Source organism: Atheta coriaria, unplaced genomic scaffold (assembly GCF_025399875.1).
Source record: "Atheta coriaria isolate IRGN ID8LTWV9N9 unplaced genomic scaffold, Caltech_Dcor_3.1 hic_scaffold_7_pilon, whole genome shotgun sequence".
Lineage (NCBI taxonomy): Eukaryota > Metazoa > Arthropoda > Insecta > Coleoptera > Staphylinidae > Dalotia > Dalotia coriaria.
The window spans coordinates 1,976,626-1,992,928 of NW_027045449.1; the positions used below are offsets into that span (position 1 = coordinate 1,976,626).

The window sequence follows — 16,303 nt, forward strand, 5'->3', positions numbered from 1 at the left end:
AAAATTATTCCTAAAAAGTTTGAAGACTTTTTGTTTATTGACAATGATTTTTGACTTTAAGATAGGCAACACACAATACACAAAAAAAATGGTTGTTTTAAAAAGGTTTACGACACGTGATAACGTCTTATGACAATTGTTGACAGCTACGTTTTGTTTCACTGTTAAATATTCATCGAAAATTCACGAGAAAATTCCTCGTTTGTATACCGCTAGAGTGAGAGAGACGGAAGATCGGTCCACTCACTCGAACACTATGCCTTTCGTGTGGATTTGTCAAGTTTCACGGAATTGACAATGATTTCTCTCTCTCGTTAAGATAGGTTTCAACATGTCACGATACATTTTAAAATTACAAACACATAAATATGGCGTGTGACAGCTACGTTTTAAATTTCTTATAGAAAAATGCCCATGAAAATTATCATCGTAATTATGTAGTGTTAAATTTGGTTAAATATGGAATCGAATTTTTTTGTAAGTTGAAGAAAGCCTAAATAACAATCAAGATGAGGAAGAAAACGAAAAGAAATCAGCATAGCACCGAAGAAGACATCTTCAAAGCTGAATACATGCAAGCCCTCAATGAAAAATTCAAACTTCGAAGTCAACTCGGTGCGTTGATGAACCAACTAGAAGAATTACGTGCCCGAAATGAACGCCTAGTAGATTCCATTCAGGAAAAAGAAAACCCAGAACCCCCACCACCTCCTCCAACTCCACCTGCACCAGCACCTGTACTAACACCAATAGCCTCAACATCAACCGCACCACCACTTAAATCATCAGGATTACAAAAATCACCTAGTCCTACCAAAGCAATCCAAACAGATCAACCGGAACCCCCACCACTATTCCGAGATGACCCTATTAAAGGACTACCTATGATTACTAAACAACAACCACTTGCGGGCCATAAACACATCCGAGACACACCTTCACTTCTAGCTAAACCAATTGAGGAGTCTCCAGATGAAGGTATAGACATGGCAACGGATGACGATGATGTTGTGGTGGTCGTGGAACATCAACCACGAAGGATAGAGACGGATAATGAAGAACTCCAAGAGGAATTGGAAAGATTAAGAGCTAGATATAATGAGATTACTTATTATGCCATTGTGGTTATATTTGTGATATTTATTATTATTTTCCTTTATGAGATGAGACTTTTGATGGTTTCTAAAAGTGGGTCAGGAACAGAAGCAGGAGGTGTGGTAATAACACCTCAGCAAGATTTTATAGATGAAGATGATGGTATTGCTGGTATTGATGAAGTCAGCAAGTCAGGAGTAGACCCTGTTGAATTAAAAGTCAAATTAGAAGCTTTGTCACCTCAAGAGAGGGTACCATCAATAGGTACCCAGAAGATCCTTCTAAAACCTGCTGGACCTCGTGAGGCCCCGATTATTCAGATTAAATGTGGGGAATTGGAGGATTTGGTTCAAACTCAATATGATTGTGATGAGTGCAATAAGAATTTATTTGGGGAACGTCCCAAGGTACTTTCTGCACCCACTTAGAATACATCTTACTTTTATACCAATGTGGTTAAATAAAAATAAAAATCAAATAATTATTAAATGCCAAATATTTTTTCTACTTGGATTGGGACCAAGGCTGTGATTAAAGTATTTTATTAACGGGCTTTAGTCACGGGCTTTAGCAGCGTGCGCTTGCGTAATAGCAAAATAGAGTCGAAGTAAGAAAAAATGGTTGTTTGTAAAGTAGGTTTACGATCGAGATGTTTACGTGATAACGTCTTATTGGTGATATAAGTTTTTGTGAAGTAAGGAATTAATGAAGATGACAATTTTTTCAAATTTTAAATTACGTAAAATCACGTAATTTTATCTGTTTCCAATCTGGGTAATTCTGTTCAGGATAGGACGATGATAGGAAAAGTAAGAAATAAAAGGAAGGTAGATGGTACGCTTTGCGTTGTCTTTCAGCGGCTTTTCTTGCAAACGCCGCGGCCTGTTCTGGGGTTCTAATAGCTGCTACACGTTTTCTGTACTCACGATTTCGCAGGGCCTTCTTTTCGGCAGTGGTGGGTATTGCAGACGTTGACGGCAAAGCATCCTCGGTCTTAGGGCTTCACGCGATACCGAGACTTTTCTCGTATCGTCTCGGTCTCGTCTCGGAAAAGCGAGACGATACCGAGACGAGACGTGTTTTATCAATTTCTCGGCGATACCGATACCACAGTCCGAGTCTCGTTTTTGGTCTCGTTATTGGTCTCGTTACTTTTTTTTATGAAGTTGTTATTAGAAAAATGGGAAAAGGTCCAATATATGAAATCCAATATATGACCATCTGTGAAATATTTCTTTTGTATATTAAAAATAACAAGTCAGTAACCGAATATCATGACCTTTTTGACTTTTTGAAAGTTTTATGAAAATTTTGTCTTTGTTTACACATCCGGAGACATATTTTTGTGTTTTTCTGTACTTCTTGAAGCAAAGATATTGTATACATCTGGGTAAGTTAGGAATTGTAGACGTGCGCCGCTTACTTTCAACACAAATCAACTCGACTATTGTACCCTAGTATACATTATCGTTTTAAAATTTGAAACATTAAAAAATATATTTTCAATTAAAAGTGATGCAATTAAAAATTAATATTTTAAACTATGTATGTATTTTGGATTTACTTTACAATACATGCAATTAGCAATTAAATGACTAAACTTTTGAACTGCAAAGATCTAAAACTGAGTTCTACTTAAAGCTTCACACGATACCGAGACTTTTCTCGAATCGTCTCGGTCTCGTATCGCTTTTGCGAGACGATACCTTTGATAGTATCGTCCAGTCTCGTCTCGTGTGAAGCCCTACTCGGTCTCCATCAGCGTATTGGATGTTGAAGGAATGTGTGCACTGGGATCCATCATGTTGAGCGTGTTGTTACGGAGTGAACATGCGTTCAACATACAAGCATGTCAGTAACTGCCTATACAAATACATTCTATGTTCAATTGTTAATTTATCTATAACAGACGCACTCTAGGACCGCGTCTCTCCCCGCACTCTTTTGTTTCCTGACGACAGCCGTCGGAACGGATGATCGCAGTCGGCGCGCTGGATTTCACGGAATAACGAGAGGGGGGTATACCTGCGATCGGCCTCGTGAGGGCTCGCGACACAAGTTTCTGAACAGTAACCCAACTAAAACGATTTTAAAGACGTTATCACGTCAAAAAATAGCGTAAGCATCACGTGGTTAGAAGTTGTTAAACACTTGATTGATTAAACGCTTGCTACGCTTGCTATGCTTGCTATCAATCAATCTCGTGACTAAAACACGCGTTTACCCTCTTGATACTTAATATACTATTATGAACATGTGTTAAGAACGTGATCATTTTCGTAGGTATTTGGAAATTGTGGGAATTAAATATGGTGCGCGGTAGTACCTTGTTGGTGTTTCTAATTCGCGCCGATTTGTTCAATTTGTAACGTCATTGTTGTTAATTGTTTGCGTTAACATTTTATTTAACGCTTACGGAGTATCAACTGATTCTACTCTTGGAAAGATTATTATTTTATGATTATTTTGTTCAAATTTTCACCGGAATTGAAAATTTACTAGAAAGATTACTAGATAATTTGCATGGGAGTGTTATTACGCAAATGTCATAAAAGTATTAGTTACGGTATTAGTTTATCTCGAATGTTGTGTTTTAGTGGAAAATTACGTGTTTACTAAAATTTATTAAATGATGAACTTGTTGCTAATTGGTAAACATGTTGTTATTTGATGGAAAGTTGCAGTCATTTTATCTGTTATTTAGCTATTTATAGAATAGCTAAATTTTAGCTAATTAATAGCCAATCTAGTTATTGTATTTTTGTTTGCAACTTTGATGTGCTCAATCCGAATACTTAATTAAGTTTTCATTTTAAAATAATGTATATTTACTTTTAGTTTGATTAACATAACCACAATTGTCCGAAAATAGCCTTTTCTGGCGGCCAGCAGTTTCAACAACAGCGCCATCTGACAAAACTATCCGAAACTAATTTCTATCCAACTTTTGCTGTTGCTGTAACTTCTGACAAATATTAATAAAATAATAGAGAATACCCCTGCAGCCACAGTTAGTATTTAATAAAAATATATAAAACAATAAGTAAAAGAATAAATCCCGCGGCTAAACAACACCGTTTCTGAATCGCCAGATGCATCGCCGCAATTTCCATATGCAAATCATGCTGAACCGACAATGAAGTATCCGATAACTCCTCAACTTCTTCCACCACTTTAGCGTAAGCATTCCGATCAATTGCCGTATTATTATAATTATAATTATTATTATTATAATTATTACCATAGTTGTTATTATTATTATTATCATAATTGGTCTTCCCGGCACCCGACATGCGTGGAGTAGGCGGCGGTGTTCTCGGATAGTTAAACGCAGCCCGTACCTGTGGGAAAAACTCCTCCGAGTCGGAACGTCGACTGATAATCTTCGGCGGTATTGGTTTTGGACCAGGTCTAGCATTGTTGCTCGTCGGTGTCTTACCGTTATCAGCAGGAGTACGCATTGGTGATTTTGGTTTAGTTCTCATAGGCGATAATTTTCTACCAATTGTTAATGATGACCGCGGTGATAATGTATCTTTATTTTTCTCTTCCATCATTGTCATTGCAACTGGATGCACTTTTGCAGGATTTTTGTTAGGGGTTTGGCATTGTTGACAATTTGTATTGATTTTTGTTGAGTTTTCCAGTGGGTTGTTCTCTGTCATATTTTTCTTGTGCGCGTTGTTCTTCTTTTAGCAATTTTTCATTGTTTATGCTGCCAATGCGTAATTCTTCTTGTACTTCTTGAATTTCAGCGAGAATTTTTTCTTTTCGCGGAGTACTTGCTCGTAAGCTTCGCGCATCTCAGGTGTGACTTTGTTACGGTCTGTGGGGGTGCCTATGGAGGTAACTCCGGGCAGAATAATGTTATCAGAATTTCGGGGCATTGTGAAATTATTATTTACGGAGAATTTTGTATTTGATTGATAAAAATGTCATTTTTGATGTAAAAGCACTGAAATGTGATGTAAAGTATCCATACTGCACTTTAGCGCTTTCTAGATTTGATTATATAACTAAAACTATGAGTATACCTCTAAAACAAACCTTCATTGCTATTTTTACACAATTCATGATATATTTTTGCCATCAAAAGTAATTTAAACGTAACTGTAGAAGTGACTTTATTCAGGGCACCGTACGAGGGTAGCGGTAGAAGTGACTCGTGTTCAGGGCACCGTATGAAGTTAGCGGTAGAAGTGACTTGATTCAGGACACCGTACGAGGGTAGCGGTAGAAGTGACTCGTGTTCAGGGAACCGTATAAAGTTAGCGGTAGAAGTGACTTGATTCAGGGCACCGTACAAGGGCAGTGGTAGAAGTCATTCGTGCTCAGGACGCCGTGCGTTGATGATTGTATAGCTGATTTTCATCTCTTAGAATTCAAATTTAACATAGCTTATTTTATTGAGAATTGTCCGCAGATTAAGAGTCTGCGATTTGACTTTTCTATCTCTTTTAGTTTACGAGATATTCACAATTGATGAAAATGGTCAAAAATTGAAAAATGTCACTTTTTAGCACTTTTAGTCGCATTTTTCGACCTTTTACTTTTTGAAATTAAATAATTTTGAATCCCTAGCTAATAGAAAATGATTCAATCTTTCATAATCTACTTTCCGCTGGTTGCTATCTCTTTTAGTTTACAAGATATTAGCTATTGAAAATCGTCGAAAAAAAGTATCAAGCACCCCCCCTTGCCCATTTTTTCTTAAGAGTGAAAATTTCATCTCTTAGATTTCGATTTTAACTTGCTTATCTTGTAGAGCATGTTCCGTAGGTTAAGAATCTACGATTTGACCTTTCTATCTCTTTTAGTTTACGAGATATTCACAATTGAAGAAAATGGTCAAAAATTGAAAAATGTCACTTTTTAGCACTTTTAGTCGCATTTTTCGACCTTTTACCCATTGAAATTAAATAATTTTAAATCCCCAGCTAATAGAGAATGATCCAATCTTTCATAATCCACTTTCCGCTGGTTGCTATCTCTTTTAGTTTACAAGATATTAGCTATTGAAAATCGTCGAAAAAAAGTATCAAGCACCCCCCCTTGCCCATTTTTTCTTAAGAGTGAAAATTTCATCTCTTAGATTTCGATTTTAACTAGCCTATCTTGTAGAGCATGTTCCGTAGGTTAAGAATCTACGATTTGACCTTTCTATCTCTTTTAGTTTACGAGATATTCACAATTGAAGAAAATGGTCAAAAATTGAAAAATGTCACTTTTTAGCACTTTTAGTCGCATTTTTCGATCTTTTACTCTTTGAAATTAAGTAATTTTAAATCCCCAGCTAATAGAAAATGATTCAATCTTTCATAATCTACTTTCCGCTGGTTGCTATCTCTTTTAGTTTACAAGATATTAGCTATTGAAAATCGTCGAAAAAAAGTATCAAGCACCCCCCCTTGCCCATTTTTTCTTAAGAGTGAAAATTTCATCTCTTAGATTTCGATTTTAACTAGCCTATCTTGTAGAGCATGTTCCGTAGGTTAAGAATCTACGATTTGACCTTTCTATCTCTTTTAGTTTACGAGATATTCACAATTGAAGAAAATGGTCAAAAATTGAAAAATGTCAATTTTTAGCACTTTTAGTCGCATTTTTCGATCTTTTACTCTTTGAAATTAAGTAATTTTAAATCCCCAGCTAATAGAAAATGATTCAATCTTTCATAATCTACTTTCCGCTGGTTGCTATCTCTTTTAGTTTAGAAGATATTCGCTATGGAAAATCGTCGAAAAAAAGTATCAAGCACCCCCCCTTGGCAATTTTTTCTTAAGAATGAAAATTTCATCTCTCAGATTTTGATTTTAACTAGCCTATCTTGTAGAGAATTTTTCGTAGATTATGAATCTACGATTTGACCTTTCTATCTCTTTTAGTTTACGAGATATTCACAATTGAAGAAAATGGTCAAAAATTGAAAAATGTCACATTTTAGCACTTTTAGTCTCATTTTTCGACCTTTTACCCATTGAAATTAAATAATTTTAAATCCCCAGCTAATAGAGAATGATCCAATCTTTCATAATCCACTTTCCGCTGGTTGCTATCTCTTTTAGTTTACAAGATATTAGCTATTGAAAATCGTCGAAAAAAAGTATCAAGCACCCCCCCTTGCCCATTTTTTCTTAAGAGTGAAAATTTCATCTCTTAGATTTCGATTTTAACTAGCCTATCTTGTAGAGCATGTTCCGTAGGTTAAGAATCTACGATTTGACCTTTCTATCTCTTTTAGTTTACGAGATATTCACAATTGAAGAAAATGGTCAAAAATTGAAAAATGTCACTTTTTAGCACTTTTAGTCGCATTTTTCGATCTTTTACTCTTTGAAATTAAGTAATTTTAAATCCCCAGCTAATAGAAAATGATTCAATCTTTCATAATCCACTTTCCGCTGGTTGCTATCTCTTTTTGTTTAGAAGATATTAGCTATTGAAAATCGTCGAAAAAAAGTATCAAGCACCCCCCCTTGCCCATTTTTTCTTAAGAGTGAAAATTTCATCTCTTAGATTTCGATTTTAACTAGCCTATCTTGTAGAGCATGTTCCGTAGGTTAAGAATCTACGATTTGACCTTTCTATCTCTTTTAGTTTACGAGATATTCACAATTGAAGAAAATGGTCAAAAATTGAAAAATGTCACTTTTTAGCACTTTTAGTCGCATTTTTCGATCTTTTACTCTTTGAAATTAAGTAATTTTAAATCCCCAGCTAATAGAAAATGATTCAATCTTTCATAATCTACTTTCCGCTGGTTGCTATCTCTTTTAGTTTACAAGATATTAGCTATTGAAAATCGTCGAAAAAAAGTATCAAGCACCCCCCCTTGCCCATTTTTTCTTAAGAGTGAAAATTTCATCTCTTAGATTTCAATTTTAACTAGCCTATCTTGTAGAGCATGTTCCGTAGGTTAAGAATCTACGATTTGACCTTTCTATCTCTTTTAGTTTACGAGATATTCACAATTGAAGAAAATTGTCAAAAATTGAAAAATGTCACTTTTTAGCACTTTTAGTCGCATTTTTCGACCTTTTACCCATTGAAATTAAATAATTTTAAATCCCCAGCTAATAGAAAATGATTCAATCTTTCATAATCTACTTTCCGCTGGTTGCTATCTCTTTTAGTTTAGAAGATATTCGCTATGGAAAATCGTCGAAAAAAAGTATCAAGCACCCCCCCTTGGCAATTTTTTCTTAAGAATGAAAATTTCATTTCTCAGATTTTGATTTTAACTAGCCTATCTTGTAGAGAATTTTTCGTAGATTATGAATCTACGATTTGACCTTTCTATCTCTTTTAGTTTACGAGATATTCCCAATTGAAGAAAATGGTCAAAAATTGAAAAATGTCACTTTTTAGCACTTTTAGTCGCATTTTTCGACCTTTTACACTTTGAAATTAAATAATTTTAAAGCCATAGCTAATAGAGATTTATCCAATCTTCCATATTCTACAATCCGCTGGTTGCTATCTCTTTTAGTTTAGAAGATATTCGCTATCGAAAATCGTCGAAAAAAAGTATCAAGCACCCCCCCTTGCCAATTTTTTCTTAGGACTCAAAATTTCATCTCTTAGATTTCGATTTTAACTCGCCTATCTTGTCGCGAATTTTGCGTAGATTAAGAATCTCAGATTTGGCCTTTCTATCTCTTTTAGTTTACGAGATATTCACAATTGAAGAAAATGGTCAAAAATTGAAAAATGTCACATTTTAGCACTTTTAATCGCATTTTTCGACCTTTTACCCATTGAAATTAAATAATTTTAAATCCCTAGCTAATAGAGAATCTCTTGGCCATGTTATAGTTTTAGAGATGCCCTACATGTTAATTGACAATATGTACTGCATACCGAAGTGTAAACACGTAGAAACATTAATTATTGATTATAATAGACTAAATTGTGGGACTAGTATCTGCCGCATTTATAGATGCACTAAAAATCATAAAATCGACTTATACGGCTTATTTTTATATTTATCGACAAACGTTTTTAACGCATGTGTCTCGCGCGCTCTCTTCCAGCGCCGCATCATCTTGCTGCATGCAGCGAAGTCTAGTTTAGTTTAGATCACAAGTAATGTGCATATTGCAAATTCACGCACAAGGTCGCGTTTCTTCGACGCGTCGTCTTTGCGCACCTCTTGTTTTCTTATCATATACTGTCCCGTCATTGTTTACGCCGTTTCGGCATGCACTATCGGTGGATTGCAGTCAGTTTCGTGTCGGTCGCTGGTTAATCCATTCGTGTTTTAAGAGATTTATATCGTTTATTCGGACTAATATTCAAAATTTGTGTTATACTCGAAGATCAATCGACTATTTATTTGTACTTTGCGACTATAGTAATTAGTTAAATGTTCGGAAATGCCGGTTTTTGATCACGTTTGTTATACGTATATTACCAGTCACGTGATAGTGGATTTGATAACATTCTTCACTCGGCGTTGAATTTGGTGTCAGATACTAAATTAATCGGATATATATCACCCTCATGTTGATTCTCATAATTAAAAAAGATCCATCAGGTTGGTGTAAGTATGTTTTAACTAAACTGCATATATTGTGTATTTTGCGTTGATTGTTAATTATAACATAATTCATATAAAACGACGGACCTGGGTGCACGTTTCGTTACTAGAAAATCATTTAAACATAACACAAGTGAATACAACATCGCACAGCGGAATTCATATTTAGATTTCAGCAAATATTTTCCGGCATTTTTAGTAGAGTAATTAAGTTTAAAACCAGCTTAGAAAAGATTAAACAGATTCCAACAACATGAAATATAATTTCTGTCTGGTATGTTATTTTATGTATTTCTACATTTGTGAAATATTGAAATATTTACTGTTTGTCGTTCGTAGCTGGTTGCTGATTGCACTGATCGGTTCCGCGTCAGAGAGGTAGGCCAGGTAGAGGTAGAACTCGGGTGTACTTACGTCGGTTATTAAAATATGTAAATAGTTGCCGTTGCCGTTATATTCTGAGCGCGGCGCGCACCCAACGCAAATCCGCTCCGCTCTTCACCAAGCCTACACACACTGCAAGTTTCTGCAAAGTTTGGAAAAATCCCTTTTTCCAACTTTACGATAGTGCACCGGACAATACATCAAAGTTCCGCTTCGTACACGTGCGGTAGTTTTATTGTCCGACTGGTTTACTCATCTCTAAGATATTACCCATTACCACAGAGAAAGTCTGCGTCCGAAGGTAAAGTTCGAGCATGTGGTGGAAGCACGACCAGTCATCATCAGCCGCTCACGAGTTTACCGAGTTGTAGCAACTTGTTTGACGCATTCAACGCGCAGACCTCAGCGAATCTAGCACGCGGTGTACCGTAACGCTAAGTAAACCGCGCGCGCGCACTACTTGTGTAACGCGCAAGTTCAAGTTCAACAAGTTACAAAAGAACAAAAAAAAAGTGTATTTCATATAAAAATATATTGTGTGGATTTATGTTGAAATTGTGTTGTGAACAAATGTGTGCAAAATTAGTATTATTGCCTTTGATTAGTGCGTATAGCTAACGTTTAAGGTGACTTAGTGTTTGGAAGTAGTGATTCAACGTATTATTTGTATCGAAACATGAATATCCTCAGCGATAACGATTCGTTAACAAGTGGCAAGCTGTCGCAGGTGATCAACAATAATTTCTCGGTGTTGATCGCCACGGAGTTTGCGGAGATCACCGATCCGGAATACGAACAATTCTTGGCAGATGTCTGGGTGGGTATTGTGCTCACCCTGATGGTACTCAGCTGCGTATGCTGCATGTGCTCATGTCTACTGTATCATAAATTTCAACAGTGGAAACGCAGCGGTAAGAAATTAAATTTTAAAATTTAAACAAAAAGTTTTCATGCGTTAAACATCGAAATTGATAAGCAAATTAGAAAGAAATATGTTTTTGCTGAAATTTTTCATTTTTGGTTAAAATTTGCAGTGATAGAAGCCCGTCAGGCAGCAGATTTGGAAGCCGGCAGCGGATATCGGCCTGACCTTGATACCCTGCCGAGCTACACCATCGCCTCGGGCCTGCCTACCTACGAGGAAGCGCTCGAGCAGTTGAAGAAAGTCAAAGAGATTGTCAAAACGCACAAATCGACAATCGCTACAACACCCACACCGATCCACACGACAAAAAGTAGTTCGGCGTGTATAACACCGTCACAATCTTCATCGAGATTATCGATACATAGACTTTCAGTGACTGAATTATTTCAGCTGTACAAAAACGCCACTAGCGGCGCGGGGAATAACGCGAGTGATTCTGCATGTGCAAAAACTTAAACAAATCAAAAATCTTGTTTTTTAATTTTACAAGATTTACAAGAAGAAATTAATCTTATTTATTTATATATAAATTAATTGTGATTTATCGATGTAAATATGAAAAGACTTCAAATGAGAATAAAACTTAAGCTAATTGTTATAAAACTTAAATTTTTAGAGAATTTTACGTTTAAATTGTTACTGTCTGAGTAATAGATGAGTAAATATTGTAAATATTGTTGGTTTTTCTAGGAACAACACAAAACACCTTCAAAACATTGCAAATTTTGTACTATGCACTCACTGCCGAGTAAATAATTAATTATTGGTCGTTAAAAGAAAACATTTGCATCCATACTACGACTTACACTTTACGACACCTGTCAAATGACGCAGTCCTCTTTATCGTAACACGTAAAACTCGTATTTGTGCGTTAGTGTGCTTCACCTTCGTTTGATTACACTTTTTAGCAATAAATTTAATTTGAGTTATTTATGTTGATAGTTGGTACATGGGATAGGAGCGTATGGTGTAAATGCTTGTTGTCTAGGTCAGTGATGATCTATGATAATCTCTGCAATTGCGATTTCCTGTGTGTATATTGTGTGTAACCTAGAATACCTAGAATGAGGTAGTGATTAAGAGGCATCTTGTGTCTACGTGACTCAAAGCACGTTGAACTGCAACGTCCGGAGCTTTCAAGGCACAAAGGAGTGCAACACAACGGTACAATGTGATTATATTTGATTTAAAAGAAGAGAGGAAGCTTGTAAACTAAGTAATATTAGAAATACGAGGGAAATTTGTGTTTTGTAGGTTTGTTGCTCTTTCACGCAAAAACTACTGAAGATATTTTGATTAAACTTTGTGGTTTTATAGTTTATTTGATAGAAAAGGTGATAGGCTACTTTTTGTCCCAAAAATATTCCTTAAAAGGTGTAAAAATAGGGGTGAAAGATGATATGGAGATTTTAACTTAGGTTTAGTACTATAATGCACACCTAGGTGGCGCAAACCGCATTATAAGCATTTTTAAATTCTATAAATTAAAATTTATAATATTTTTGACGAATTTATCACAAAATATGCCAAAGAAACAAAAAATAATTAATTACTCTTCATTTTATTAAAATTTACGCGTTTAAAAACATAATTTACAACAAAATTTACAACAAATTGATATTTTAAGGTTATTATAGGTTATGTTCTGTGAATCCCCCCATATTCTATATTGTTTCACTGTTTTTATTATGTTTGTGGCTTTTGCAAGGTGCAAAACTTCGTCAAGGTGTCTGTCGATAACAACGACAGCGATAATTGTCCCGGCGGTGCGCGCGCGCACGCTAATTGTACTTGTAAATGATTATAAACGACTACGTCGAACTCCGCCAACACTATTAGGAATATACGCATCGAAATTTCGCGCGCTGCGAAAACTTCCAAACGGAAAATCACCTACGCTCGCGAAATACAACTTTACGTAACTTTTTATGACTCAGTTTTATTTATTTATTTATTATTATTTAGAATTATTAGTAGGGCGATATCAGGTCTGGAACATTTCCGAGAATTTTTATTACCTTGCGGAATTTTTGTGCGAATGCTTAACATTCTTAACGGGTTGAATTCTTGCGGAATAGTTGTCACTGATTAGGTTACTTTAAGGTAAATATTCGTTTATGCATTGTCTTTTGTCTTAAAACGCATTTAAGAATTTAAATCACTAGGCATTGGGTTTTTACCTCAATTTTGAAATTATTTGCATTCAGTTTTGGGTAGTGGGTAATTATAAAACTATTTTAAACAGTTTAAATTCGCAATTATTTATATCTAAGTCTCACACTTTGTTTAATTTCAAGTTTTTTGTGGGTTTTACTACTTACACTTGTTTTTTCACGGTTTTTAGACACAAAAAGTTGTATTTTTAACACGTATGGCTAAAGTCGTGACTAAAGTACTTTAGTCACGGAGTGGAGCTTGCGCCTGCGCATTTGCCTACTAAGTTTCAAAATAAAAAGTTCAAATACAAAAACTTAACCTTGAAATAAAGTAAAAGTAGAAAAATATTTTAAACAGCACATCGCTAATCGTAGATAAAGTGCCACTTAGCGCACGTGATACTTAATATACTATAACACACTTAAAATACGCAATTTTGTATTATTTTAAGTTCTTTGCGTTTTTATGCATTTACTGTTAAGTTGCCTTCAATTTTCAAGTTCAGATCGATTTACTTTTCAGTGTCCAGTGACCGTCGCCCGATAATGACTCCGTATTTGTTGTTAATCACCTTTACCTACACCGTACCTCAGTCTACATCGACTACACACTTATTACATTTTTTATTTACAAGTCATCGGCCATCAACAGGTTTCAATCTTTTAATTTCATATTTCTTGATATTGCAAAAAAGAATCGAGACGCAAAGCTGCTTAGTCACGCATTTCAAGTTAAGTCATACAAGATGGCGTCTGGTATTCATGAATGACCTCTAATTTTTGACATTTTGACAATTTATTTACACTACTTAGAGATTTCTACTTAACGATAATCGAAACTTGATATATCTTGATCTATCTGATAAATTAATTCGCAGTCGATTGATAATTTTTCTTTATTTAACACTTAAGTCGCATTTATGTACACGGCTGGTAGTAAAACTTGTGTTGCAGTGTCGCAATACATTGCGATTTAAAACTATTGTAGTTTTGAGAATGTCTAGTGTCAATAAGTAGTAAAAAATCAAAAAGTAAACGAAAAAACCGGTACTGGCAAGTGTTAAAAAGTTTTGCGTGTGTTTCGTGCTGGCGTCGACGTTGCTTATACAAACTTATTTGTTCACGTAAAGCGACATTGGCGGTGCTAATCGAATATGGCGATAAAAGTCAACTCAGACATTCGGCGGCCATGAAAATCGATAATCGAAAAAATTGTGTTTTTTTAAGTTTTTATTTAATTATGGATAATTGCTTAAAATATTTTGATTTAATTACACGGCATATTATTATAGATTTATACTGTTATTCATTGGTAAAACAATCAACTTTCTATCTTGCATAGTTTTGGAGTTATAAACAATTTAATTTTGTGAAAAATTTGTTTTTTGCAATTCCTTAAATTTTATCAAATTACCAACAAAGGACAATTATATTATTTTACTTTTATGGTTTATTTAATAGTCTTTGATAAGATCTATATTTTAAAACAAAAATGGCGTCGGTATCTCTTTTAGTTTTTGAGTTATTATTATTTTTATATCGCAAAAAATTAAAAAAATATTTTTTTACATTTTTTAATAGAAAATTAATAACAAACCATATTTTTAATATAATATATTTATGATTTAATTTATAGTCTTTGATAAGATCTATCTTTTAAAACAAAAATGGCTGCTCCACCTCTTTTAATTTCCGAGTTATCTTGATTTTTACCAAATTTATCGCCGCATTTGTCAATTTTCGATGTTTACTTTTTCCTCAACCACGTCAAAACTACAATACCTGCACATTTATACCCTAGCTCCGTTAAAACAATCGTAAATTTCCTTTTAACGACCCAACATTCAAACCTCTGCGATCTTAAACAGCTGAGTTACGCCGCTGTTTTCAACGAATAATATGAATAATAATTAAACCGCTAGAAGCCGGGAAGCGACTCGTCGCATTTAATGCTCGATTAAAGTCCACGTTCAAGTACTTATACACCTACACACGTACAAAACAATCATCCATTATGTCAAATCACCTTTTACTTTGCAACATTTACAACGCTACAAAGTTACAACGTTCAAACATCGCGTCTATTTTTAATGCCGCTGCATTGTTAATATTAATTTTCAACTTGCCGCGATGGACAGGGCACAATTAATGCATTACAATGCATCGAAATGCATATCGATGCCGATGCTAATGTTATTATATTGTTGCTGCGCCGCTTAATCGCTCGACGGTCAATGTTAATTATTGCTAATGGTAATGGTAATGACAGACCACAAAACGACCGCAATGGAATCAGTCACAGACCGATTCGTTGCCGTTGTGAACGCGAATTAATTTCGCCGACGACGAAATCATTTATTGTGTTCGTTTTGCAACACGTAACGCAGTTACGAAGTGCCGGAGTATTGCGAAAGTAATCGCAATCGGACAATTAACGTCGAACGTCGAACGCTCGCACAATGCACGAAGCAAAAAGTGATAATTGTTATAAATGATAGATGCATGTGTGATTGTTAACAATGAGACGTTTGATTGGCTATTATTTGCATTTTTTTATCTGTATGGTAATTTTTATTTGTTATTTGTTAGTTGTTAGTTTGCACTTTGGAGCGCGCCGTTTTTTTTTTATTGTTTTATTAGTCGCGTTGCGTAATTTTCGTGTCATCTTTTATTTCGTGGATAAAGTTTAGTATTCGACTTATACTAAAGAAATATAAGACTTTTTTAGTTGAAACTTGGGTTTTATTTCTTTTTTCGTGGAATAAATGCGAGTTTTTAATTATTTGACTAAAAACCTGAGCTAATGAAGGTGTAATGTTGGTTGCCTATGTCTAAATCTTCAATAACTTTGATAGAATTATGGTTAATATGCAAATATAACATTATTACTTGAAATTCGTGCTTGACAAGTGTTTAATTATCTTTATTCAAAGAATAAATGCATATTTGCAATTATATTGCCTGAAAACCTGATTAACCTCTTTAGTCTACCTCTAGTACTAGTGTAATGTTGGTTGCCTATATGTAAAGTCTCATATTTTACGTAATCTGAAGAAATACAATTTATTTTTGGTAAAATCTCAGTCAATATTAGCTAAAACATTAACTGCTTCAAGCAAAACTAAACAAAATCTTTAGATTAATTATAATTCAAGGTTTTTCCGCCTTGTTCAAGTGTCGATACTCTATAAACAAGCTGTTTA

The 16,303-nt window shown here is 34.8% G+C and overlaps 2 protein-coding genes across 2 annotated transcripts; one reads left to right on the forward strand and one right to left on the reverse strand.

Moving 5' to 3' along the window:
• Positions 1–4,106: 4,106 nt before the first annotated feature.
• On the reverse strand, positions 4,107–4,760 carry LOC135795407 (rhoGEF domain-containing protein gxcI-like). The gene has a single exon (XM_065307087.1). It carries the CDS (start codon positions 4,758–4,760, stop codon positions 4,107–4,109), a length of 654 nt encoding a protein of 217 aa, XP_065163159.1.
• A 5,314-nt stretch (positions 4,761–10,074) lies between these two features.
• On the forward strand, positions 10,075–11,552 carry LOC135796100 (uncharacterized). The gene is made up of 2 exons (XM_065307999.1): positions 10,075–10,929; positions 11,053–11,552. The coding sequence occupies exons 1-2, from the start codon at positions 10,695–10,697 to the stop codon at positions 11,397–11,399; spliced, it is 582 nt and encodes a 193-aa protein (XP_065164071.1). The 5' UTR covers positions 10,075–10,694; the 3' UTR covers positions 11,400–11,552.
• The last annotated feature ends 4,751 nt before the right edge of the window (positions 11,553–16,303 follow it).